The sequence below is a fragment of the Thamnophis sirtalis genome, unplaced genomic scaffold (assembly GCF_051295495.1).
Source record: "Thamnophis sirtalis isolate CommonGarterSnake01/CBP01778 unplaced genomic scaffold, rThaSir2_p1.2 scaffold_9, whole genome shotgun sequence".
Taxonomy (NCBI): domain Eukaryota; kingdom Metazoa; phylum Chordata; class Lepidosauria; order Squamata; family Natricidae; genus Thamnophis; species Thamnophis sirtalis.
Genome location: NW_028261389.1, coordinates 37059058 through 37085862, shown reverse-complemented (window position 1 = coordinate 37085862; position 26805 = coordinate 37059058). Strand labels below are relative to the sequence as shown.

The window sequence follows — 26805 nt, the reverse complement described above, 5'->3', positions numbered from 1 at the left end:
TTTTTCTCAGTGCTCAACCAGATACCAACACTGCATTAACATTGACTGGCAAATGTATTGGGAAATACATAGTAGATTTCCTGTGCATATTTTTCCTCATTTTGACTTCCTTTTTCAAAGAGATTATGAGAAAGGAAAACAGTATTGAATTTGGATGTAAAGTTGAATGATGCTATATCAGAGGTGGATTCCTACTGGTTCGGCCCGGTTTGGCCGAACCGGTAGTGATATGCCGACCTGGGTCGCAGAACTGGCAGTGACCCAGGCTGGCCACTTCCTCCATCCTCGGTCACCGCCGCCATCTTTTTTGGGACTTCTGCACATGCGTAGAACAATTTCCATTGAACTGTGCATTCACGTGCACTGCACATGCACATGAAGAGTGCATCCAGTGTGCACATGAGTGAACCGGCAGTAACACCGGCTAGAACCCACCCCTGCTATACCACTATATTTTAAGGCTGAAAACATTGCTCATTTGTTTCACCTACAACAGTGATGGCGAACCTATGACACGCGTGTCAGTGCTGACACGCGTAGCCATTTGGGGTGACACGCACAGGATTTCATGCGATTCATCCTCGGCTCCTGCACGGCCGCCGAGGATGAAAGAATCTGTGCTGGAGGAACGGGGGGGGGCGGGACGTGTGATCTCCCCCGCCCACACTCACTTACTGTATCGCCGCCGCCCCTTTCTGAGCGCAGGGGCTGCTGGTAAGACGTGCGTGCCATGTGCACACACGTCATCAGCGCGGCGAGGGAGGACCCGCAGGAGAGGAGCGCGGGAACAGTGCGCGCCTCTCTCCAGTCAGGCCGGCACAGAGAGTCTACTCCTGGGACTGTCGGTTACGACCGCACCACAGCAGGGAACAGCGGAGTGCCAACGGGAACTGTGAGCGCCATTAGCAGCAACTATTGGGATGCCATGGACTTGTAATTGCCCACAATAACTGAGATAAGTGAGGGGGAGGTTGTGTTAGCTTGTTAGGCTAGTTAACCCCTAATTGGCTATCTATAATTCTATCTGCTGTCACTGGCCCACTGATGGAGCACCCAAAAAATAAAAAACAAAGGTTAAGTAAAGGGAGTGGTAGTGGCAGTGGCCGACCCTTTCAAGAGACATGGAGCGAGATGTATGGCATTATAGAAAAAAATGGCAGATCATTTTGCGTTCTATGTACTGAAACGGTAGTAAGCAGAACGTGGAATATAAATAGACATTTTGAAACTAATCATTCCCAGCTCTTGGAAAAAAGTGAGGATGAAAGAAGTTACTAAGCAGGTATGTTAAATAATTTGTTTTTGGTTTATTAAATACAATTATATATTGCAATTATACATTTTTGTAGTTTAAACTATAAATTACGCAAAATTATGTTTTTGTCGAAGTGACACACAATGCGAGTTATGCTCGATTTTTTGCCGATTTTTGACACACCACGCCAAAAAGGTTGCCCATCACTGACCTACAACATGGTGGTGGTGGTGGGGAGGAATCATAATATACAAAGACCTGCAAATAGAAGCAAAATGATTGTGGCAAAAAAAACCCAAAGATAGCATCAATGGTACTAGGTGCCTTGGGTGCAATCCCAAAATATCTGGAGGACCCGTTGAACACCTTCGTCATGGACTAAATCATCATCAGAAAGTTTCAGAAATTACTTGGAACAATTTACATTCTGTAATGATACCTTTAAACAACATCTACCAATAATATCCAATTTAAATATACGGCTGAATGAACTTTAATAATACATTCTAAAGAGAAAGGTAGTAATATCAATGTAATAATTAACTAAAATTTGCATTAACAACAGACTTTAAGGTCTTGTTCAAACATAATGCTAAATAATGATTGAGAAATGATATAAACAAATTTCAAATCCATTTCTTCCTTTCCTTCAATAAGAGTAGATTGGCAACTCTCATTTTTTAAAGTTAAATACAGTTTAATATTGTGCCACATCTAAATTGTGATTAAGAGATACAAACTTTAAAGAATCTTAGCCTACTTTCTTGAAGTATCATTATAAGTACTTACATCCTAAGATCTGGACATAAAAATAAACCTCTGTTAAATTGAGACAAAACTTCAATCTCCTCACAGCAACAACAAGGAAAAGGGAGAGGAGACCTAAGCTAGAGTTGTATCTAAAAAAGTTCCAGCACTATTGATCATATCTTTCAATTGTATGGCATATGACATATTTAGTCGCATCTTCTATCAATTTCATTCCTATGCATTTGAAAAATAACTTGGTGCCTCTCGTATATAAATTATCCATCACAATGTATTTTCAATGGGGTTTGCCTGGTTGCATATTGGATTATGATACCCAATAATGTTGAAAGTCTTCTAATTCCAAGTATTTTATAAATTGATAGTAATTTGCAACCTGCAAAAGAGAGCAAATTTGATCTAGTACTGGCATCTCCAGTCTGTCATCCATATGCTGCATGTGGCCTTAGATAGCTAGTAATGGGGCCTAACAAGATGGTTAACTTTTAACATTATTATGTGCATTTATATATATTAACTATATTATATATTTTATATATGGTCCAGACTATTTTTCAATGCAGCCCAGTAAAGCCAAAAGGTTGGACGCTCCCAATGTAGCGGTTAAGGCACCAAGCTAGAAAGCAAGAGATTGTGAATTCAAATCCTGCTTTAGCCATGAAAGGCAGCTGGGTGACTTTGGACCAGTCACTCACTCTCTTTCTCTCAGCCCAACTCACTTCATAGGGTTGTTGTAGGGAAAATAGGATAAGGAAAGTGTATTAGATATGTTTGACACTTTGAGTTATTTGTAAAAATAATAAAGATGGGGCCCAACCCAAGAAAAAAAATTATGGGAATGCTTTAACTCATTTAGGTAGTAGTGGAGATATTATACTGATTTTGTAAATATGCTCTATGAAAACGGAAACCATGCTAGAAAAAAAATGACTGTATAAGAAATGCATTTCAATGGCTCAACCAAGAATAATTATCACTTTGCTGAGATAAATAGCATAAAAAGAAGTGATGTCCTAGAGATGGAACTGAGGACGCTTTGCTTCTCCAGAAAGTATTTTCTTGTAATTCAAGTATATTAGAAGTGAGACGATATTTTTCTAGAATTTCCTAGAGATACTTACTATTCCAATATATTTGGAGGATGACAGTAGTCTTGGGTATCTGGAGAAATTATAATAATTATTTTGTCCTTATTCTTTATAACCTTCTCTAGAAATATTTGCTGTATATATGCTGAATTTGAACAAGTTTGTTTAAAAGAAAATGGGACCTCTTTGGCAGACAATTTCTGAAATCCTTGTTACAGAGGGATGTGGTTGGGTGGATACTGCATGGGAATAGAAGAAGATGTGGTTGATAAAACTGAAAAAAAATTAAAAATCCGTTTTGCCTTCACATAACCATACCCTGTGAATGCAAGTTTAAGGAAGTTGCTTTAAGTATTCAGCATTCTGCAAAAATAAAATCTGATCTGCTGAATACAGGCCACTCTTGTGGTGACACAGTTAGAGCAATTTTAATAAATATTAATCAAATCTTTTTAGTAAACGAAAAAGGTGTAGAAGACTGAAAACAAATCTATTAGCTTCAGCATGTATAGCAGATGTAAAAGATCAATGTAAAAATAAATGTATAATTAGTTGCTCTATGTCCAGAAATTTATTTCTTCTATATATTCTTTATACAGAAAGTTGATATATGTATATCAGCTACTTATTAGAAAAAATCATAAAACAGTCATTTAAAAGAAAAAAAGTCAAATGTTTAGGAAAACTCCAATGACTTGAGAAAAACCACCATTAATACATTAAAAATTACATTAAAATTATCAGTTTGGAGATCTGGCATGCTCATGAAAGATTATTTCATAGGACAGTGGCTATTATGGAGAAAGATGCCTCTTTGTTAATCTGCAAGATTGAACAAATAGAACAGGATCTCCCCTATAGATGATAGGGAAGAAGGAAACAAAGATAATCCTAGAAATTGTTTCAAGAAGTCCAGTTCTTCGGAATTCTTGGTGCTAGGTTGTTTTCTTGCAGAGTTTCATTATCCAACTAAGTAACAATAGTCAAGCTCAGAGTAGCAAGGACTCCATAGTTGAATACTGAGATTCAGATATTTTCTTCTACCCTGTTTCCCTGAAAATAAGACCTCCCTGGATAATAAGCCCAGTCAGACCTTTGAGCGCATGTGCTAAAATAAGCCCTCCCCCCAAATATTTCAACACAGCAGTAGCCATGAAGTGACCATGCTCGCTGCCTCCTGCACCTCAAAAATAATAAGACCTCCCTGAAAATAAGGCCAAGTGCTTATTTTGGGAGTCAAAACAAAATTGGAGCCTGGGTTTTTAGATATTTTAGACTTTGTATATAATGCTAATACTACTTGTAAACTACTGTAACACCATTTTCATGAAAACCAATAAAAAAGTTCATAGCAATTAAAACATAGCATAGTTTTAAGTAACAAATTAAGCTGTTTAAATGATATAGTTACAATATGTATCCAAAACAACACACTACTACCCATATATTGGATTACAAAGGAAAAAAAGGCAGTGTTGTTGTGGGGAAAACAGGAAAAGAAAGGAGCATTATCTATGTTTACTGCCTTGCATTACTTATAAAGTAATATAGATGGGATAAAAATCTAATAAACAAAAAATGAATAAATTTCTAGGTATAATAGTATGGGCATGCATATTGTGGATGTGACTCCTGGCTCCCACGTAATTCTTTTAGATTAGTGTTTCACAACCTTTTGAAGATATGTGAACTTCAAATTCCAGAATTCCCCATCCAGTATTCTGGAGCTGAAGTATTCTTCAAGCTGCTAAAATTGAGAAAACTATTTTAGATCTTCCACCTATAACCACTTGTACATCATATGTGAAAAATGGCAAATCTCTTACCTTCTCTGAATAGCTGGAATATGCGAGAAATTACTTGTCAAGATGAAAGCTCTGATTTCATAAAAAAGGCAGATGCTTTATTATGTATATTGAGCTTAAGAAACTAATAGGTTTAAAGAAAACAGAATGACTGAAAATATTTTTTCTTGCACAACCCTCCCCCCAGTAGACACAGAGATCAAATAGAACAAAATCCCAATAGCACAATTTAGTATGTGAAATAAAAGTACATTTATACAACATACAGCCTCTTGGATAGCTAGATAGCTATACCATGTAATTCCTTGAATGCCAATTCTCAGCTAAATGGATTGGAGTTTGGCTCTTAAGTGGCATTCAGTCAGCCCTGGGAAAGAACTCCAATTAGAACAAAAGACAATGTGGAGTTCTGCTACTCTGTTTCAAAAAAGCAGGAGAATAGGGGGATTTTTCTGCTCCTTATTAGTTTAGAGTATGATTTTCCAGTCCCTGATAATCTTTGGTCATTATCTACATCAGTGGTTCTCAACCTGTGGGTCGGGACCCCTTTGGGGGTTGAACGACCATTTCACAGGGGTCACCTAAGACTAGGGACGTGCAGTCAGGGAAGGCAGGGGAAGCAGAGCCTCACCACTGTCATCATGAAAAAAAAAGAAAATGTAAAAGGAAAAAGGCAAGAGCTGAGGTCAGGCTGAGCTAGTTGCTGCCAGAGTCACCATGGATGACTCTGCTTAGTGTTTAACTGTTTAAAAAAGCCTCTAAAAAGTGCCTTCTACAGGAGGCAGGAGAATGAGGTGCCTCATCTAGTCTGACTTTATAATCACTCAAGCAGAGCTAAGCAAGGATTAAAAGCCGAAAAATTCATGACGTAGATGAGGCACATCGTTCTCCTGCCTCCTATAGAGGGAGTTTTTTTAGAGGCTTTTTTAAACAGTTAAGCAGAGTCATCCACACGGTGACTCTGGCAGCAACTAGCTCAGCCTGACCTCAGCTCTTGCCTTTTTCCTTTTTTTTATTTGCATGATGGCAGGCAAGAGCAGAGTTGAAATCCTCTCTGAAACAGCTGGAAAAGGTACATGTGGGTTGGAGGGTGGGGGAGGAATTCAAACTTCATCCTCCTGGTGCAACTTTGTCTGTCTGTGTGTGTGTGTGTGTGTGTGTGTTTGAGAGAGGGGGGAGGGAGCATATTGAGACAGTTCTTTATGTACTATGTAACACTCTAATACTATGCCTTTGGGTCTTCTGAAATTTTAATTATCCAATCATAAGCAAAAACAATGTTTTCAGTAGAATGAATTTCCACTTCTACTTACACCTGCTAGTGTATTGCTAACATGGGCTGAGGAGGAAAACCTAAATTTTTTGAATCCTGGTGCAACTTTGTGTGTGTGTGTGTGTTTGAGAGAGGGGGGAGAGAGGGAGAGAGGGGGAGGGAGGGAGAGAGGGAGAAAGGAGGGGAAGGGAGAAGAAAAAGAAAGAAGGAAACTTATTTAGCAAAGGAGAAAAACAAATGCTGTCGCTTTAAATCGGAACTGAGCATGTCTGGCTATGGAATTCTGGGAGTTGAAGTCCACATGTCTAAAAAAATTGCTGCCTCACCAGCCATAAAACTCACCGCACGTCACTGCCTATGACCATCAGAAAACACATATTTTCGATGGTCTTAGGAACCGAGACACCAATTTTATGGTTGGGGGTCACCACAACATGAGGAACTGTATTAAAGGGTCGCAGCATTGGGAAGGTTGAGAACCACTGATCTACATGGACAAGTTAGATTTAATTGATGGACATCTGAACCTTTGGGATAGGATTTTCCACCATTCACTTGAAGAAAGCACTCTTAAAAACTTTGCCAATAGAAGCATGTTCATATTCCCGGAAATTATATTAATGGTATTGCAAAGACAATGCATGCAGAAATGGGTGAGATCTGTATACTCTGTACAAGTGTTATGGTACAATTGTCCCATAACTTGAGATTCTGTGCAAGGTAATCTAACTGTATTGTTCAAGAAACACAGAACATCATTTTATTGAGACAGTTAATTCTATGTGACATATGAAACAGTAAGAGGTGCAATCTGTTTATAGGTTTATTGTTGAAGACATTTCATATTTCTTTGGTAATTCATTTCACTTGTAAGCCTCTCAGGCATCCAGTCCTGACTGAAAAATAGAATATAAAAGCAACAATTATATAAAGGGAACCTGTAGCTCTAGATTTAAATCAATTGTTTTTAAGTTATTCATTATATACAGGTTTGCAGTTACTAATATAAGTGTTTTCTTCTCATTTCTTTCAGTTCAAGTGTTATTCATCTCAGGAACTTGGAATTTATCAGAAATATTTGAATTTGACATCTGTTCCTTATCAAAAACGTATGATGCATTTACTAAATTTGTTTTGAATGGATTTATAATGTTCCACTTATCGTTAAGAATTAGAAATATATACAGTTCATAAATGTAAAAAGAAGTATAGTCAAGGTTGTTACTGATAGATTCAGTATCAAATATTTAATATTTATAAGATGTAAATATCTTAAATAGGACCTAGCCTCTAGGCATTCTTCAAACTTTTGCTGATGGTCCATTCTATCCTTTGCTAATTGCTACATATTCTTTTTTTTAAATATATATATTACTAGATGCTCAAAATGTAATCATATGCACTGCATCTGGAATGCTGGAGAAAAAAAATGTGTTGCCTCTACTATGACTTGTGCCAAAAAAGTAAGATGTTTTGATTTTATAGAATTATAAAAATCATTTAATGAAATTTGTTCTCTGAAGTGGTCTTTGTAAATTGATTTGCTTTTATTGATTTATTTTTCAGATTGATTGTAGTAGCACTATCAATGCATTAAACAAAAAAGATCGTTCAGCAACATCAAAGGTCAGCACACAAAAAATTGAAACTGATATATTAAAAGTTAAAGGAAAAGATGTATTTATGTCTTACACTGGAGATGGACTTACTTTTAAGATAACCCAGAAACTCAGTTAAGCATGGCAAATGGAAACTAATCCTGAGAATTATCAACAGTATCTGGAAAGCTACAAGTTCTCTATCCCTTAACTTCTTGGCATGGATCTGTCTATTTGGAGAAAAGCAGATCTCTCCTTCCTGACAGATTAATGTGGCTGTTTATGAGAAGTAAACTACTAATACCTATTTATATATTTTGAAGCTGGCTTTGTAAATTTTCCAGATGTAACAGAATAAGGATACAAACTGGGTTGGGATAATTGCATATAAAGTAACTTAATTCTCTCACATCTGTGCAGACCTTGGTTTCAGTGAAAAACAGTAACTTTTTAAAATTTATGTTTACTAGAAAATTAAAATAATATGTATGTACAGAATCTTGATATGAGGGAAGGATTTCTTTTAAACCCTATTCCTAATTTTATATATTAGGTCTAAGCATGGACTTTAACTCATGACATCTTGCTTTCTAACTCCCAAACCCTTTATAACAAAGGAATGTTAAAGGTACTTAAAAATGATTTTACTACTTAATTTAAAAAGATTGTCTGGATATGTTAACATAGATTTATTTTGTTTCCAGTAGCCTATTAAAATTATTTCCATTGAACCAAACTACGTGTCAACATTAGGTAAACCTGAAGTGCTGGTTATAGGAGAAAACTTTACAAAATCAATTTTTTTGATGGAGATAACTGGAACTAGCAGCTGCCAACGAGATGTGTGAGTCAAAATAACACCATATTGATTTTATCTTGAACCATTTGCATTGGTGATTGGACTACATAATCAGATAGTGTCTACCTAAGAAAAGTAGATGTACAGTTCCTATATGTGGAAATTGACACTGTTCTGTTGTGTTAATTACCAAAGTGGAACTTTGCTAGTAATTAGGAAGTAAAATTCATTAATGTATTTTTTTTCTCATTCTCTGTGGAATATTGGACTGAATTTGTCTTTCTGTAACATACATATGAAGATATAATGCTATGGGCAAAATTAATAGTAAATATAAGATAAATGTAAAGGAGAGTTAAATATGGATGGCATCAGACTCCTGACAGTTATTCATGTTTTCCATAGTCATTCTTAGAATTTACTATATACTTTGCCTATGCTTGTCCACATTTTCAATATGAAAAAGAGACAAAAGATAAGAGTGACCGGAGAAACTGTATATTCTTAAAGATTATTTGTTCAACAGTAATGAGGGGAAAGGTTGATTGCCAGTAGTGTCTCCTGAAGGTTGCTGATTGTTCACTGTAGGTGATTTATTGAGTAATATCTCCTGAGTAAGCAGAGGCAGTACAAGGATTAGCTGTCCTTTCCAAGGAGAAATACACCGAGGAGGTAAACAAGGATAGTTAATGGGAAACTGCCAGTAAAAAAGAAGCAAAGAAAAGACAAAAGTCTCTGGAGAAGCTAATTCTCCGAGGGACTGTTTGTTCAGCTGTGAAAAGTAACAAGACAATATCCCAATATTACAAGCAATGCATACTGAGAGCTGATAGTTGTCCGTTATAGTGTAATTCAAGGGTCTCCAACCTTGGCCACTTTAAAACTTGTGGACTTCAACTCCCAGAATTCCTCAGCCACCAAAGCAAAGTTGGCTGAGGAATTCTGGGAGTTGAAGTCCACAAGTCTTAAAATGGCCAAGGTTGGAGACCCCTGCTGTGGTTGATTAGATGGCCTGTTCCTGTTAGATTCCAAGAAGCAATCTGAGTGAAACTACAGAGAGAGCAAACATCAGTTTGCTGAGGGAGTTTACAAATCTATCATATCTTCCTTCTAAGGGAACAGTATTTAGATAAGAGAATAAAGTTTTATCAGATCAAGCAAAGGAAACGCTAGCTGAAAGAGGAAGCAACTCTCCATACGAAAGATAATAAAAGAAAGAAGTGAATGAATCAAGACCTGTAGACAATATTTTATACTAAGAAACACCCTTGAGGCCCATGGAGGTGAAGGAAGGTTCTAAGTCTTTAAGAAAAAGGTGAAAGGGGAGAGTTTTAAAAGGAATTCAGTTAGCAGGAATATTCAGTGAGAGTAATAATGTGTTAAAAAGGGACACTTTTTTTTTCTTTTTCCTTAGAGGATATGTTACTAAAGTGTTAAATGGCACACACATGAAATTCTGTTTACCACCAAGTCGTAAAGAAGTCAAGAGCGCATGCATAAAGGAAGACGGATTTGAATGTTCTGCCTCTTTTCCACTACATTACGTCTCTTTTCCATCATGCACTAAGATCCTTCCAAATATTACTTGGATGAGGTAATATTTAATTTATACTATCATAAAAGATTACACCACCTGAAAGTTAATAGTGTAACCCTGTGATGACTAACCTTTTTGGTGCCAAATGCCGAATGTGCACGTGTGCAAAACCCCAAAATACAATTTGAATGCCCCCCGCTGATGGGGGCGGTGGGGTACAGTGGGGCCTCATGCAGTGTGCCCATGCTCCGTTTTGGCTTCCAGGTTGGTGCAGGAGGACCTCCAGGCCCAAAATGGGGTGCAGGGGCACCTGCACATGTACAAACCCCCAAAATGCAATGCATGCATGTCCCCCACCTGCCACCTGCCCCCCGGGCATGCGCAGCAGAGACCCAAAGACCAGCTGGCCTCTGGGAGGCACACATGTGGGGTGGAGCTGGGCGGGGGCAATGGCTGATGTGCCCGCAGAGAGGGCTCTATGTGCCACCTGGGGCACATGTGCCATAGGTTCGCCATCATGGGTCTAACCTAAGCACAGCATTGTTATTGAAAGTAGATCATTTGAGTTTATAGACCTTTGTCTCTCTCCCTTTACAACTTTCCCTTTCATGTAAAGCAGGTTATTATTCCTCTACCATACCAAAATAACAAATGGGTGAAAATACTAGAACAAACTTTTCTGTACCACTGACATTGCTACTGAAAATTCTCTTCCTCACCACGTTTTTTTCTCATAAACAGGAAACAGGTTTATGTTTCTTTCAGCAGATTCTTTCAGTGTATTACTAGAAAAAAATATTGTACTATTATTAAACTACAAGTTACTAGTACACTTTAGTAGCATAGCAAATTCACACAACTCTGTTATGTATACATACATACATTTTGTTTTGGAGATTAATTAATCTCCAAAACAGAACACTTCAATAAGAGAATAATTATGGAAGCCATCGAAATAGAGAAACAACCCCATAACATGAATAAACGTGACAATACCTCCTACCTACCAGACATCTGGAAACCAGCCCTAGTCAACAAACGAACCCCACCCACCACCCAGGTCATTACAACACAAAAGAAAACACCAGCCTGAAGATGGTGAGTGGGACCTCGCTGAAACGTTGCCAAGACAATCTCAATCTTACATGGGAAAAAACCCGAATACAACAAGACCAGCATACCTACACCCGTGAAAATCTATGAAAACACACACACACATACACACACACATATAAGCATGAAAAACAATTATGTAATCAAAATAACATAATAATTTTTCATATGTGCCAAGTCAGTTGTAGAACTGTCCCAGGTTTTGTATATATTTGTATGGGTAACAAATTACTGATCAATTTAAAAAGTTTTTCTCTATCTGCCTTTTTATTTATACTCTTGTATATTGAATGTATATGTGCTATTTATATAATCTAAAGATAACATAACCTAAGAAATATATTTTGAGGGTTTTATATTTTATGGTATCTTATGCATATTTTTAATAATATATTTTTTCTTTAATGCTTCTTTCTGTAATGCACTGAATATATGTATGCTTAAATTCACTTTTTAGAAACATAATCATATATTGCAGGAATTGTATTACGAGCTCAATTTTATTGTGTAGATACTTCAAGTATTGACAATATCTAAGGCTATAGCTAGCAAGCTACCTGAAACAGTCTGCCTTGTGCAGTGCCGTAAGAGGGGATAGTTGAAATCAGAAATGTGTAGATTGCCTGATTATTTGAAAATTTAATATTCTGAGTTAATGTAGTTTGCGTTCAACTCTGAAAATTAGCTTATGTGATTTTTTTTCATTTTTATTTATTAAGAAATTCATGTTTTAACATTATTTTTTATTTTTTTGCCCCCTTCCCCCAGTGGAGGTCGCAATATGACTATACATGGGAAATATCTAAATGTCATAGATGAAGTTATTTTAAGTGATTTCCCACAAAGCATAATGGTAGGTACTCTTTATGTTGTCTTTCCTCCAAGTGTCTCTGCCTTTAAATGAATTAAAATGTGCCCAAATGTATTGCTTGTAAAGAATTTAGATTTATAAGGCCACTTACTCAACATATGAGTCTGCATGTTGAACAATTAAAATTAATAATAAAAATCAGAAAACAGGACAAAGCAAATAATAACAGAAGTAACATGGATATTAATATTCACAATGCCCTGAAAAATGGGATCTCTAACTATCCTACCAATGGCTGAGAAAAAGCCAGAGCAGAGCTATCCAAATTTCCAGGGCTTATGCTTTCCACAGGGTAGACAGAAAAGCTGTGCTTTGTAGATCTCATCAGATGACATCATTTGATTGAGGGGACCTGTCATCTGCCCATTCTGTGGGATAGGCAGAAATAATTGGACACAGATAGTTCCCCCATGTAACCCAGACTGTCTTGACCGGTTTTATAGACGATAACATGAACTTTGAATTGCACCAGGAAACCTACTGGGAGTCAATATAGCTTGGACAGTACACAGTACATAGCTTGGGTACACAGATGTGACCATGTAGTTCTTAAGGAAGTCTCATGTTGCACAGCATGTTGCAGTAATCCAAAAAGGCATTCATCGGGGCACAAATATTTGAGTTGGACTTCCCCATCTAGAGACTGATGCAGTTGCCACACGATATTGTGCAAGGATTCTCCTAGCCATACCTACTACATACTTTTTGAACAGGATCCAATAATCTAGGACTATGCTCAAATTTACACTAGTTCTAAGAGAGAAGTTGCCTGATGATGTGCTCCAGCACAAGTCTGAAAGCTTGGAAGATTAAACCTCTGGTCCTAGTGACCAACCCAGATTGGATCCTGAAATATTATTAAATATTATCCTGTATTATATTTGCCTTCATTTGCAACCCCATTCAGAACCAATGTGGAAAATTACCAGCTTGGGGATCCTAAAGCCCAGAGTTAGTCAATCACTCCTGCTAGAATTGAACCTAAACTTATTTCTTTCCCATCCAAGCTTCTACAGCTTTCAGACACTGAGAAAGAAATTTGAGAGCATCTTTCATTGGTTGATGTTGAGAGGTGCAGTGGAGCCTCATAAACATGTGGATAAAAATACTCAGCTATACCTCTCAACCCTGTCATTATGCTGACGAAGCATAATGATGATCTTGTGCCATTGGATAACTACAAATCAGTAGCTCCATAAAAATGTAAAATAGGAGTGGGGATAAGCAGTGGGATCCTGCAAAACAGAGTTTACCAGCACCAAGTGGAACCAAATCTGGAAAAAGGAAACTCTTATGCCCTGAGCCAGTCCAGAATGATGCTATGGACAATGTTACGAGAAGCTGGTGAGAAATCAAGGAAAAATCTAGACTTCTTTATTCTGATATTAATACTGTATTTAAAGCCAGCGGCTTTAAATGGTAGGATACAATGTGGGAAATTCATGCTGATTCAGAGTGCTGAATGTTTTTAACGTGTTTAAATGGAATTTTAGTTAAGATGACTGTATAAATTCTAACAAGAACAATACTAATATTCAAACAAATTTAAGCATTATGAATAATAATAAAAATACAAGCTACAAAAAATCAAACAGTAAAATACAAAAAGAAAAATAGAAAACGAACAGAAATAACTTTCCTCTTCATCCCAGCAAGTAAAAACAATTTTAATAGCTCATCATCATTTCTAAATACAACATCATCTGATTAATGGTTTTGTATTAAATATCAAATTTGGATGTGTATGTATTTGTGTATGTGTGTATGCATAATTTAAAACTGTTATGATTCAATCTAAAGGTTAATTAGGCTGCTGATGGTGTTTTAAAATGTATGTGAATTAACTTATGAATATATATTGCATATAAGAAATATCAAATCTCACTGAATTCTGAAGTTTAAACATTTGAACTGTGCATAGATCTGCAACCTTTAATAATACTATGTGTGTGCATGTGTATTGCCATAATTTATAATTTTCTCAATACTGCTTTTTTTTAGCAATTTACTTGCCATAAAAATAGTTACGAATGCAGTTTTACAACCCCAGCTATTAAGATGGAGAAAGGATCTAAGATTATTAACATTATTTCTAAAGTTGAAAATATTAATATATCTTGCGGTTACTTTCAATATTATCCTGATCCTGAATTTATTCATTATGAACTAATAACTGATTTGGAACCTGACCTGGAATTGAAAATACATGTAAGTTGTGAGTTTTTAAAACAATTAAAACAATCTTTTAAACAATTTTCATTGTTTGAATTTTACTGCATGGTTCATTCTATTTTTTTTCCATTTCTCTAGAAAACTAAAGACAACTTAAATCTTTCTAGACATGAACTTGAGGTTTTCATTTCTGATGAGAATCTGGTCAACATAACATTCAGTGTCCAAAATATTTCAAATACAGCTACTCGTAGCATAATACACTGTAGAGCTAAGCAGGAAAAAACTCTTACCAGGAAGATTAATAAGTCAAACGTGAAAGTTTATGTGAGTAAATATTGACTATATATGTTTTTTAGTTTCTCTTTTTTAGCAGATTTTATTATTATTTTTTCCCTTCTACAACACCTTACAGTCATTATATCAACATAGTTATGTCATCATACCTGTACATGTATATAATTATTCGCTTCTATATTTACACACCTTTATACACAGTTCTATATATATTTATATATATTGTTTTTCGGCTTAATTAATTTTATTCTTGTTTTGCAGCCATTTGTACCAATTGTTCCAAATTTCATAATATTCTGACTCTTCTTTATCTTTTAATTTCAGTTTTAATTTGTCCATCTCTGCACAATCCAAAGTTTTTTTAATCACTAATTCGTCTGAGGGGGTATTATTTTGTTTCCAACATTGGACAAATGCTATTCTAGCTGTAGTTAGCAGATGTGTTAATATGTACTTAATTTTCTTTGTATATTTCCCTTTGATTATTCACAGCAGAAAGAGTTTTATCTGTTCTCCTGTAATTTCTTGCACCCATTTCCAAATTTTTGTCCAATATTTTTGTCTTTTCAGGCAGGTCCACCATATGTGATAAAAAGTCCCTTGTACTTTTTTACATTTCCAGAAGGTCGGCTTCATGTTTGGGTACATTTTAGCCAATCTTGTTGGTGGTAAATGCCAACGATAAAACATTTTGTACATATTTTCTTTAAGTTCTGCTGATCGTGTTAGTTTATAATTTGTGATCCAAATTCTTTCCCAATCCACTAGATCTATGTTGTAACCAAAGTTTTTGGCCCACGCTATCATGCAACCTTTAACTTTTTCGTCTTCAAATGTTACTTCTAATAAATATTTTTAAATTTTTGTTATGAATTTATTTATTAAAATTTTATCTATTTGTTGTAATTCTGTGTATATTCCATATTCTTTTACATCATTTTTGTATCTCAATTGTAGTTGGAGACATGGCCACCAATCTATATTTATATTTTGCTCCTTTAATTCTGGATTTGTTTCAAATTCCCTTGACTGTCTAAAATTTCACTATATCTAACCATTTTCGATAGATCTAGTGTATTGGGATGAGTCATGGCTTCCATAGTGGAAAGCCTTGTTGGTATTTTCATGTAATGTTTTTCTCTAATTGTATTCCAGACCTGTATCAGTACATCTCTAATATAGTGTCTATGAAATTATTTTTGTTTCTTTTTACCCTCTTCCTATTGGAAAAAATGCCATCCCGTTTGCAAATCGTGGCCCTCTAATGTTAGTATTCTTTTATTTTTTAAATTTATCCAATCCCTGATCCATGTTAGTGCTGCTGCTTTGTAATAAAGCTCCCAGTCAGGGAGTCCCATACCACCTCTGCTTCTGTCATCCTGTAGAGCTTTCAACTTTATCCTGGCTTTCTTCCCTTGCCATATAAATTTTAATATAATCTTATTCAATACAGTAAAAAAAATAATATGGGGATTGTTTGAAATAAGTATAATAGTCTGGGTAGTACATTCATTTTTATCGCTGCTATTTTCCCTAATAATGATAGTTGTAGTTTCCACCATTTTATTTGTTGCACCAATTTTGTATAATTCTTTTCTTTTATAGTTGAGCACTTTGCAGTTAGCCATATTCCAAGATATTTAACTTTCTTTGTCACTTGCAGTCGTATTATTCTTTCTAATTTTTTATTTTGTTCTTCCTTCAAATTTTAGTTATCATTTTAGTCTTTTCTCTATTAATCTTTAACCCTGCTACATCTCCATATTTTCCTAATTTTCGCATTAAGCTATTGCCTGTTTCTAGCAGGTCTTCTATAATGAATACCAAATCATCTGCAAAGGCCTGAATTTTATACTCCTCTTTTTTAATTTTAGTTCCTCTTATCTCCAAATTTTTTCTAATTCTTATTAAAAGACTTTCAAGCGTCAGGATAAAGACCAGAGGTGTTAGTGGGCACCCTGCTTTACTCCTTTCATTATTTTAAAGGTCTCTGTACTTTCCCCATTTAATAACATATTTGCCTTTTGGGTGGAATATATCGTTTCTATTAATCTATCAAATTGGTCCCCTAATTTCATATTCTTAATTTTTTGCATCATGAATTCCCAATTTAAATTGTCAAATGCCTTCTGTGCATCCAGAAAGACAAGTGCCACTTGTTTCTCTGGATGTGCCTCATAGTACTCTAAAATATTTGCTATTATTCTAGTGTTATTCCTGATTTGTCTTGTTGGGAGAAATCCATTTTGGTCTGGATGTATATAGTCATTTCATAGTTTTTTTTCAATTTCTCCGATATTATTATTGTGAATATTTTATAGTCGGCATTTAACAACGAGATTGGCCTATAGTTTTGAATCTGTTTTTTATCTGCACCTTCTTTAAATATTAATGTAATATGAGCTTCCCTCCATGAATACGGTATTTTTGTTTTCATCAGTACCTCATTATACATCTCCAACATCAAGGGTTCTATCAATTCGTTCAATTCATCTATTATTTTGTACCATTCTTCTGGGAATCCATCTGGGCCTGGCGGTTTATTATTTTTCTGTTTCTGAATCGCCTGTTTCAATTCTAGGTTGTTGTTTTTTTGACAACATTTCTTTCATATCTTCTGTTATTGACGGGGTTTCTTCTCCATTTAGATATTCTTTTATTTGTTTTCCATCTACTTGTTCCCCTTTATACAGATTTTCAAAGTACTGGTATGCAATCTTTTTCTTCCCTTCTATTGTATGTTGTAGTTCACCAGTTTCCTCTTGAAGTTGATATATTAATCTTTTTTCTCTTTCTTTTCTCCATCTATATGACAGCCACCTCCCTGGTTTATTTGCTTGCTCAAAGAAGTTTTGTTTTGTTAGTTTTAGGCCCTTATCATTTCTTCCTGGTCTAATATATTTAATTTATGTTTTGCTAACATCCAATCCTTTCTAATTTTTTCACTTTGTGCCTTATTTTGTAATTCTATTTCTAAATTTTTAATTTCTTCCTCTAATATCTTCTGTTGTGCCCATTTCTCTTTGTTTCTTTTTGCTGAATACGCTATAATAATTCCATGGGAATAAGCTTTCATGTGTCCCATAAATTTTGTATAGATGTCTGTTATTTTGTGTTTTCCTTAAGGAATAACTCCAATTTGTTTCTACATTTTTGAATAAATTCTTTTTCTTTTAATATTTGCAAATTTAACATCCATCTTTGTCTAGTTGTTTTCCCACTTTCCAGATTATTTTAATGGGGTGGTGATCTGCCCAAGTATTTGGTAATATTTCAACTGTATGTATTTCTGCCCCAATTTCCCCATTCGTCCATGCCATATCAATCCGTGACCAAGATTGGTGTGGATTGGAATAAAAAGCAAATTGTTTTTTTTCTGGTTCCATTTTTCTCCAAATATCTATCAAGTTTAGCTCTTCCATAATCTCAAAACAAGTTGTTGGTAATACTTTTTTTATTTTTAGTTTTTTTGTCACTTACGTAATCTTTTTTGCTGTCTACTATGACATTTTAATCTCCTATTAATGCAGATATTCCTCACTCCAATTTCTCTAATTTTTTCATGTAATTTTTTAAGTCCTGGCTGCTCTGGCAGGCCGGGGGGCTGTTGAAATATTCAGCCCCATGGTAACTATGAATGTTGTGTATTTTAAATTGTAGTTTTGTCTATTTATCCCCTTCCCCTGTTTATTGTAAGCCGCCCGGAGTCCTTCGGGAGTGGGCGGCATATAAGACCAATAAACTACTACTACTACTACTTTATAAAAGTCCTTCTGATTTTCATTTGGGGAGTACATTGCTACCAGTGGTACTGATTTTTTATTTATCCATATCTCTATCATTAATATTCTTCCCTTTGGGTCTGCATAAATTAAATCTGTCTTTATCCCATCTTTAACATATATCGCTATCCCTTTTCTCTTGTCTTCTGCTGATGCTGCATATAATTTTCCTAATTTAGGACATTCCAGTATTTTATATCTTGTTTTTTAACATGTGTTTCCTGTAAGCATATTATATCTGCCTTTTGTTTTGTTAATTTTGCCCAGATATGCTTTCTTTTTGTTGGTGAATTTAAACCATTAATATTTACTGACAATAATTGAATTTCTTCTTCCATCCTCCTAAATCTCTACCTGTCTTTGTTTTTTATTAACTCTAGTTTCTTTTTTGGCTCCTTGTTTTTGATCTCACTTCCTCCTCTCTCTGTTGTTATTCCTCCTCCCTACTACTTTCTCCCTGTTCTCCTTCCGTTATTCTCTGTTGTCGTTCTTCTTGGCTTGTTTGTTTGTTTGTTTATTATATTTATATGCCGCCCTTTTCCCATGAAGGGGACTCAGGGCGGCTCACAACTCAAACCAGGGAAGGGGGATACAGACAAAAAAAAAAGACACATAACAATGCATAATTTAAAACACACAACAGTCATACCATTCGAGACGGGGGCAACAGCTCTTTAGCCTCAGGCCTGTCAGAACAGCCAGGTTTTAAGGGCTTTGCGGAAGGCCTGGAGGGTGGTGAGGGTTCGAATCTCCATGGGGAGTTCGTTCCAGAGGGTCGGAGCAGCCACAGAGAAGGCTCTCCTCTGGGTAGTCGCCAGTCGACACTGGCCGGCGGATGGAATTCGGAGGAGGCCTAATCTGTGGGATCTAATCGGTCTAGTGGAGGTAATTGGCAGCAGGCGGTCTCTCAAGTACCCTGGTCCAATACCATGAAGGGCTTTATAAGTGACGACTAGCGCCTTGAAGCGTATCTGGAGACCAATAGGCAGCCAGTGCAGCTCGCGGAGGATAGGTGTTACGTGGGTGAACCGAGGTGCACCCACGATCGCTCGCGCGGCTGCATTCTGGACAAGCTGGAGTCTCCGAATGCTCTTCAAGGGCTGCCCCATGTAGAGCACATTGCAGTAGTCCAGTCTAGAGGTCACAAGGGCGCGAGTGACTGTTGTGAGGGCCTCCCGGTTCAGGTAGGGACGCAACTGGTGCACCAGGCGAACCTGGGCAAATGCCCCCCTGGTCACAGCCGACAAGTGGTGTTCAAAAGTCAGCTGTGGGTCCAGGAGGACTCCCAAATTGCGAACCCTGTCTGAGGGGCATACTGTTTGACCGCACAGCCTGAGAGATGGAACACTTAGCCAATTAGTAGGAGGGAAACACACCAGCCACTCGGTCTTATCTGGATTGAGTACAAGCTTGTTAACCCCCATCCAGTCCCTCATAGCCTCGAGGCACTGGCACATCACGTCAACGGCTTCACTGAGTTGGCACGGGGGGGACAGATACAGCTGCATATCGTCCACATACTGATGGTATTTTATCCCGTGCCGTTGAATGATCTCACCCAGCGGCTTCATGTAGATATTAAACAGGAGGGGGGACAGGACCGAACCCTGCGGCACCCCATAATTCAGGGGCCTAGGGGTCGATCTCTGCCCTCCGACCAACACCGACTGCGACCTGTCCGAGAGGTAAGAGGAGAACCACTGTAGGACAGTGCCTCCCACCCCCACCTCCCGCAGTCGTCACAGAAGGATACCATGGTCAATGGTATCGAAGGCCGCTGAGAGGTCAAGGAGCACTAGGACGGAGGCATAACCTCCATCCCTGGCTCTCCAGAGATCATCGATCAATGTGACCAAAGCGGTTTCCGTGCTGTAGCCAGGCCTAAATCCCGACTGGAAGGGATCTAGATAATCGGTTTCCTCCAAGGACCGCCGGAGCTGAAAGGCTTCTATATTTCATCTCCTCTTTACTGCTCTGTTCCTCTTCTGGGCCTACTAGTTGCTCATATGAATCCTGTGCCTTTTCCTGATTGTCAACTTTAATCCTTTTCTCCTGCCAGGTTACCAGCATCCCTTCAGGTACAAACCACCTAAATAGTATATCTCGTTTAATCAGTTGTGTTGCCAGGAATCGATATTTGCTCGCTTTCCTCCTTCACTCTTCGCAGGATTTGTTTCAGGGTTTGTATCTCTTTCCCTTTGTACATCATTGGCTCATCTCTTGTTATTTTATAAATTATATATCTTACTTTTTTCCTCGCGAATCTGATGGGTACTTCTCTGGGCAATCGGTGTTTTCTGGCATAATTAGTGCTAACCCTGTAAATATCGTCCAACTCATTTAGAATCTCATGCCTGTCTCTATTTAACATCTCTGCTATTAATCCCATTATCATTGGTAAATCTTCCGCTTTTGTCTCTGTTACATTCTGGAATCAAAGGTAAAATGCTGCACGGTCCATTTCCAGGTGGATGAGAGCGTCTTCTAAGTTTTTGCTTGATGTTTTCATCTGCTGTTCAACTAAGTCTAGTTTCTTCACTGTTTGTTCCGTTCTTTTTTCTACCACTTTTATTGACTGTACATTTTTTTCCAGTGTTTGTTGTATAGATCCCATTTTGTAATCTAATTTCTGTATGTCGTTTTTAACTTCATTTTTCATTTCACTCATCTCTATTTTCATTTCATTCATATCCATTTTCAATTCACTGTGGTTTTTAGCTACTGCCTCTTGAAGCTTAATCATAGTTTCTTGAATAGTTAGCAGTGCCATCTGCACATTTTCGATATTCGATCCAGAATTTGGTTTCCCATTGTAGTCATTTCTTCTGTTGACCTTTGGGATGCTGGAGAAGCAATCAATACCTTTGTTGCTGGATTTGTCACTGGGTTTACAATTGTCTTTTTCCCGGTTCTCAGTGCTGTTGTTGTGATATTCGCCATCTCTTTTAAAAATTTATCTTGTTCTTTTAATATCTTATATATGTTATTCCAAATTAGCATCCAATATCTTTCTCTTTCTCCCCTCTTTTTAAATGATTCCTTAACTTAGCTTGTTCTATCTATATTAATATACAAACCGTTGTCTTAAAGCAGTATAAGCAACTTAAATAATGTCTATATATCTCTCTCTAAGTTATTCAATAATAACTAGTAATAGTAAAAAGGAGAAAACCAACAGATAGAGGGAGGGACAGAGAGAGAAATTCTCAGTGCTCATTCATATCAACAGTACTATATCTTAAAGGTGCAATTATTTCATTATATCCTTAGTATGATTACTGGAATTTAACTCAGATAGGCATTTATAACATATATATATATATATATATATATATATATATATATATATATATGTGTGTGTGTGTGTGTGTGTGTGTGTGTGTGTGTGTGTGTGTGTGTGTGTGTGTGTGTGTGTGTGTGTGTGTCTGTGTGTGTGTGTGTGTCTGTGTGTGTGTGTGTATATGAATATCCACAAACTTTCCACTTTGTTTATGAATATAAATATTGATTTGAGTACTTATTTATAGGTATTATAAACATTATATATAGCTATTGTATATAATTGTAACTTATTTCACTAAATTATTAATACAGTCAGTTCATTCACCACTTTTTCTTTAAGTTCTGGATTGAGTTACTTTTCTTTTCAGTCTTTGCAAAATTGTCCACGTTCTTCTGTTCTAAATAGTTCTAAATAATTTCAGCACAGCTGTTGCATCAGCCTCTTCCTCTTCTCTTTCGTTGTCCTCTTCCTAACTACTGTGTGTCAACCGCTGCTCTCAAGCACACCACAGTTCTCCAAGTCCTCCTTCTTTCTCGGTTTCTTTTCACTACTTGAGTCTGCATGACTTAGAGTCAGTTCGTGCTCTTTCTTGTTGTCTCCCCTCCGATCGCTCACTTACGCCAATTAGTTCTTCGGGCCGGTCTTTGCCTCTAAAAATCTTTTGCTCTCACTTCTCCAAGTGGCCTCTCGGTTATAGGACTCTCTCACCCGATCTCTGGAGACTCACTGCTTTGCCTGTTCTCCTCTGCGAACTTCCCTTTCTGCCCACACTCACCGCTGTTTCCACTCGCAAGCCAGTCCGCTAATCCACTCGCTGACACAAGAAGTTGATTAATTTCTTCCTTCCCCTTTTAGATAGTTTGTCGAGACTTCAAGTCCACCATTGAAACAAGGCAGACGCTTGTATGCCGGATTAAAAGGGTATCCCCATGTCGTAACGGGCGGTTGCCCTCCGCCTCATTAGTTCTAGGGTTTCCCTACTCCTCCGCATCTCTCTCCAAGATCGGCTTACCCCTGAAGGGATCCTCCAAACGTGTAGATTGGGATAAGAAGTCAGAGCCCTGATTTCTTCCCCATACTCGTCTCGACGCCACCACCGGAAGTTTTTCAGTTTCTTAAGTTTGTACTATTAAATTTTATTCTTACAAATATTTCTCTGAGTTTGTAAATCATATCATATTGATAGTTCAAAATTAAATTTTACCATATACTAAATTTTTATGTCTCTTTTCTGGAAAAAATGCTTGGCATTATGTAGGTATACTGTAGATAGAATTACACAGTTTTCAATGTGAGTAATGCTTGAATCTAAGCATTTTAGAATCTAAGCATTCATCTAATCCAAAACTCTAAGCTGTGTATAGTCAAATCCAAAGCAGAAAAGTACTTTGGATCTGATGTGGATGCATGTGCTGTATTTGTCAGCTGCACCTTAGAGAATCTGGAACTCTTTCTGGCTCATCTGAAATATACATGTTGGCCAGTACACAAATACACATTTAGGATTTGGAGCTATGCAGCACTGTGGAAGATCAGGAAAAAGTGTGAGCTGTTTTAAGTTCTGGTGACAGATACAGCAAGTGTGTCTACACTGATTCCAAGGTATTTTTCCTGTTTTGGATCAAATGCTACACATCTCTAAAATGAAATTATACCTTCTGCTTTTCTCTCAGGGTTGCAGTGTCAATGCAATTTCTCAAACTGGGAAGTGTATCTAACATTTTTTTTTAATTCGAGATTTTTGTCAGTTGAGAATAATATTTCAGATGCTGCATGAATGCACAATGCACATAAATTAATCTTATGGGAGCAGGATCCTTTGTAACTTCAGAGTTGGAAAGTGTTGATTTATTTCTGTCTCAGTTATGGAGTGTATGATACTGCAGAAAGCTAGGATTACTTGGCCGTCTGTTTTTTTTTTTTTTTAAATATTCTGGAACTTTATCTCTGTCAACCTTCCAACTAACAGACTGAATAAAAGTAGGCATCTTCAGGAACTTTAAAATCCCCAAAGCATTTCTCTATTGAGTACATCATTCCAGCACAGAAGAAAGCAAAACCAACTCTAAATTTTCCCATGCAACCCTGCATAGTTAAAAATGAGATTCATCCTCTCCTCCCATGGAACGGGTCACATTGTCCAATTAGGAATCAACCTGTTGTTTTAGTAATAATCCATATCTCGGCAGACACCTGCAGACAGGTCCTTGGATCTCATGGTTGAAGATTGTGGCCTATGCATTCCATCTCACCCTTCACTCTCCCCATTTCATTAGCAAATTGAAAAGCAATAATAGTCACAGGAAGCTTAAGTGTTTTTCAATCTTGACAATTTCCCTGTTGAGAATAATCTTTCCTGATTCCTGCTCTGGAACTGGAATGCTAACATGATGTGTTTGAGGTACTTCCTTAGCAAAAGCCGCTAGTGCTGAAATTGACAAGAGTTTATTTCCCTTTATCTTCTTGAAAGGCTCAGTGGGCAACTCATGTGCCAAGCAACTGAGGGAATTTCCTCCCTTTTCTTTCTCTCCCTTTGTATCTTATAGTTCTGTAGGGATTTTCATTACTCCAGGACCTGTGTAACAGTCATTTTAACTTCTTGTTCAGTATTTTGACGGCAGATGCTAAGATGATCAACAATCACTTTTGGATGAGTTCTGAAGATTTGAAGTGAAAATGGTGGTAGTGGATGGAGGAAGAGTGGGAGGGAGAGGAGATTTATTTAAACTTATTTCAGTTAACCTTTGTTGAAACTAACCATGTGTATGAAGTTTTAAACAGGCAGTTCAAATCTAATCAAGGAAATATATTTGAGATTACATCACAAACTGTATTCATTGCTCTTATATTTGCCTGTAATTTTCACTGTTTCATTGCCTCTTCTTTGATCTGGAAATAGCTTTTAAGAAACTTCATTGTTTTCTTTTCCTGTTCAAGTTATTTGATAACATTAGCAAATTTAGCTAGTAATTTATTTATTCCTGGTTCCAAAACATTGTGAAAAAGTCAAAAGGTATAAGAATCTATATAAAGTCTTGTAAGATATTTCATTTCTTTTTTTCTGAACAGTTTCTTTCAGCACTTTACTATTTATTTATTAATGAATTAATAAAGTGCTTAAATAAAGCAAGGAAACTAGACACCAGATATCACTAATCATGACATGTATTATTGCAATACAGTCCTGTAAAAATGGACAATATTTACTGACAGAAAATAATCTCTGAATAAAGTCTAGTATTACATTTCTTTTCTCTAGTTTTTCAGGTTATAAAAGTATATCATATCTTGAGCTATACAATTTAATATTGCAGTAGTTAGCCCTGTGTTTTTTCTCCTTTTCTGTATGCTTTTCTCTATAGATCCTCTTATTTGCAGACACAAATTCTCTACAATTTTCCATATAATCGGGAAAGTGGATATAATTTGTAAAATAAACAGAATATCTACACACTAAATATTACAAGTAATCTGCATTTATTATGCTTAGAATACATGAAACCAGCTCTTCATTTTGACAGAGGAGAAATTGGATCTCTGCTTTTTTTTAAATTATTTATTTATTTTCATCAAGCATGAAGTAGATAACAGATATAAGTATAGACATGATTAGGAATACATGAAATTAATACGAATACAATGAAATATTAGGACAGGAATGATAAGCACTCTGGTGCGCTTATGCACACACCCCTTAAAGACCTCTTAGGAATGGGGAGAGGTTGACGGCAGACAGTCTAAGGTTAAAGTTTTGGTGGTATGGGGAAGAAACCACAGTGTCAGATTCCAGGCATTTACAACTCTGTTACTGAAGTCGTATTTTCTGCAATCAAGTTTGGTGTGATTTATCATAAGTTTGTATCTATTGAGAGCCCGTGTGTTGTTGTGGTTGAAGCTGAAGTATTCATTGACAGGTAGGACATTGTAGCAGATAATCTGATCGAAGACGGCAAAGTTCTAAATTGTCTAAGCCAAAATTTCAAGTTTGGTGGCATAAGGTATTCTTCATTTTGAAAGAGGAGAAATTGGACCTCTGCTTATGTTGCATACTATTCTATAACAAAGAAAGATCTCTTGTTGTTTAATTGGAAAGTGCATTTTATCTTTCAAAATATTTTTCTTGAGTGCTGTCTAAGTAGAAAGATAAGATATATGTCATGCCCCCATCAGAGCCTGAATCTGTGGAAGAAGACGAGCCATACCTGAAGCTGAGGGAGACCGACGGGGCGGTTTTGTTGGCTTCGGAGGAATGTGGGGAAGAGACAGGCCAGGGCCCCTTAGGAGTGGGCAGGCATGCTAGCAGGGGGGAACGGGGCCAGGATGACCAACAGAGGGTAGGCAGTGGAAATGATGAGCGAAGGAGTTTAGTCGATGATAAGAACTGCCCCCTCCTGATCCCCAAGCACGGAGAGTGGAGAGAAGGTGGGAACAGCGCAGGCCAACCCAAAACTCGGGAGGAAAATGCCCCACACTTCTTCACAAGGCACATGTAGGGATTGAGACTTAAGGAGACATTTTGGGAAGGATCATTTGTCGGAAACAAATGCTGAATTCATGGAATTTTGTGTGCCGTTGCTGACATTTGGAGTTTCCTGGGCTTCTTGCTTTATTTCTTGCTTCCTGGACTAATTGCCTTGTTCTTTTGCTTCCTGAAACCATTGCTGTCTTCCTTTGCTTCCTGAAACCATTGCTATCTTCCTTTGCTTCCTGGATTCATTGACTTATTCCCTTGCCCCGCTGCATTTCTTACTTTGATGCCGTTGTGCTTACAGCATTTTGCTGGACTACTTGCAGCCAGAGGCTGATGGAGGTGTGTGTGTGTGTGTGTGTGTGTGATCACTTTGCTTTGGGACTTGCCATAATGTAGGAGCATTTGGGGGAAATTTGGTGCAATAAAGGAGCAATTTGAACTATCAGCTGACTGTGTTGCCTCTGTGCCTTACCCTTGGTCATCACAGTATAATCAAATAAATTTGAAATATTTATTTATTTGCTTGTTTGTTTGTTTATTGGATTTATATTGCCACCTGTTCACACATGGCAACTCAAAGTAGCTTACAGAATATAAAACTTCATATAAAAACAATAAAACTAATAAAAGAAGTGCCATATAATAAATTAATATAATTACTATCAACTATTTTGGAAATATAAAGAGTATATC

The 26805-nt window shown here is 36.9% G+C and overlaps 1 protein-coding gene across 1 annotated transcript in view; it reads left to right on the top strand.

Moving 5' to 3' along the window:
* Positions 1-26805, top strand: part of PLXNC1 (plexin C1) — a 69045-nt gene that overhangs the window by 22957 nt on the left and 19283 nt on the right. Inside the window, exons 7-14 of the mRNA XM_087723350.1 lie at positions 7223-7298; positions 7568-7652; positions 7756-7815; positions 8495-8631; positions 10001-10180; positions 12005-12089; positions 14109-14315; positions 14418-14606. Coding sequence (XP_087579476.1) covers positions 7223-7298; positions 7568-7652; positions 7756-7815; positions 8495-8631; positions 10001-10180; positions 12005-12089; positions 14109-14315; positions 14418-14606 — 1019 coding nt within the window. The remainder of the gene's footprint in view (positions 1-7222; positions 7299-7567; positions 7653-7755; positions 7816-8494; positions 8632-10000; positions 10181-12004; positions 12090-14108; positions 14316-14417; positions 14607-26805) is intronic.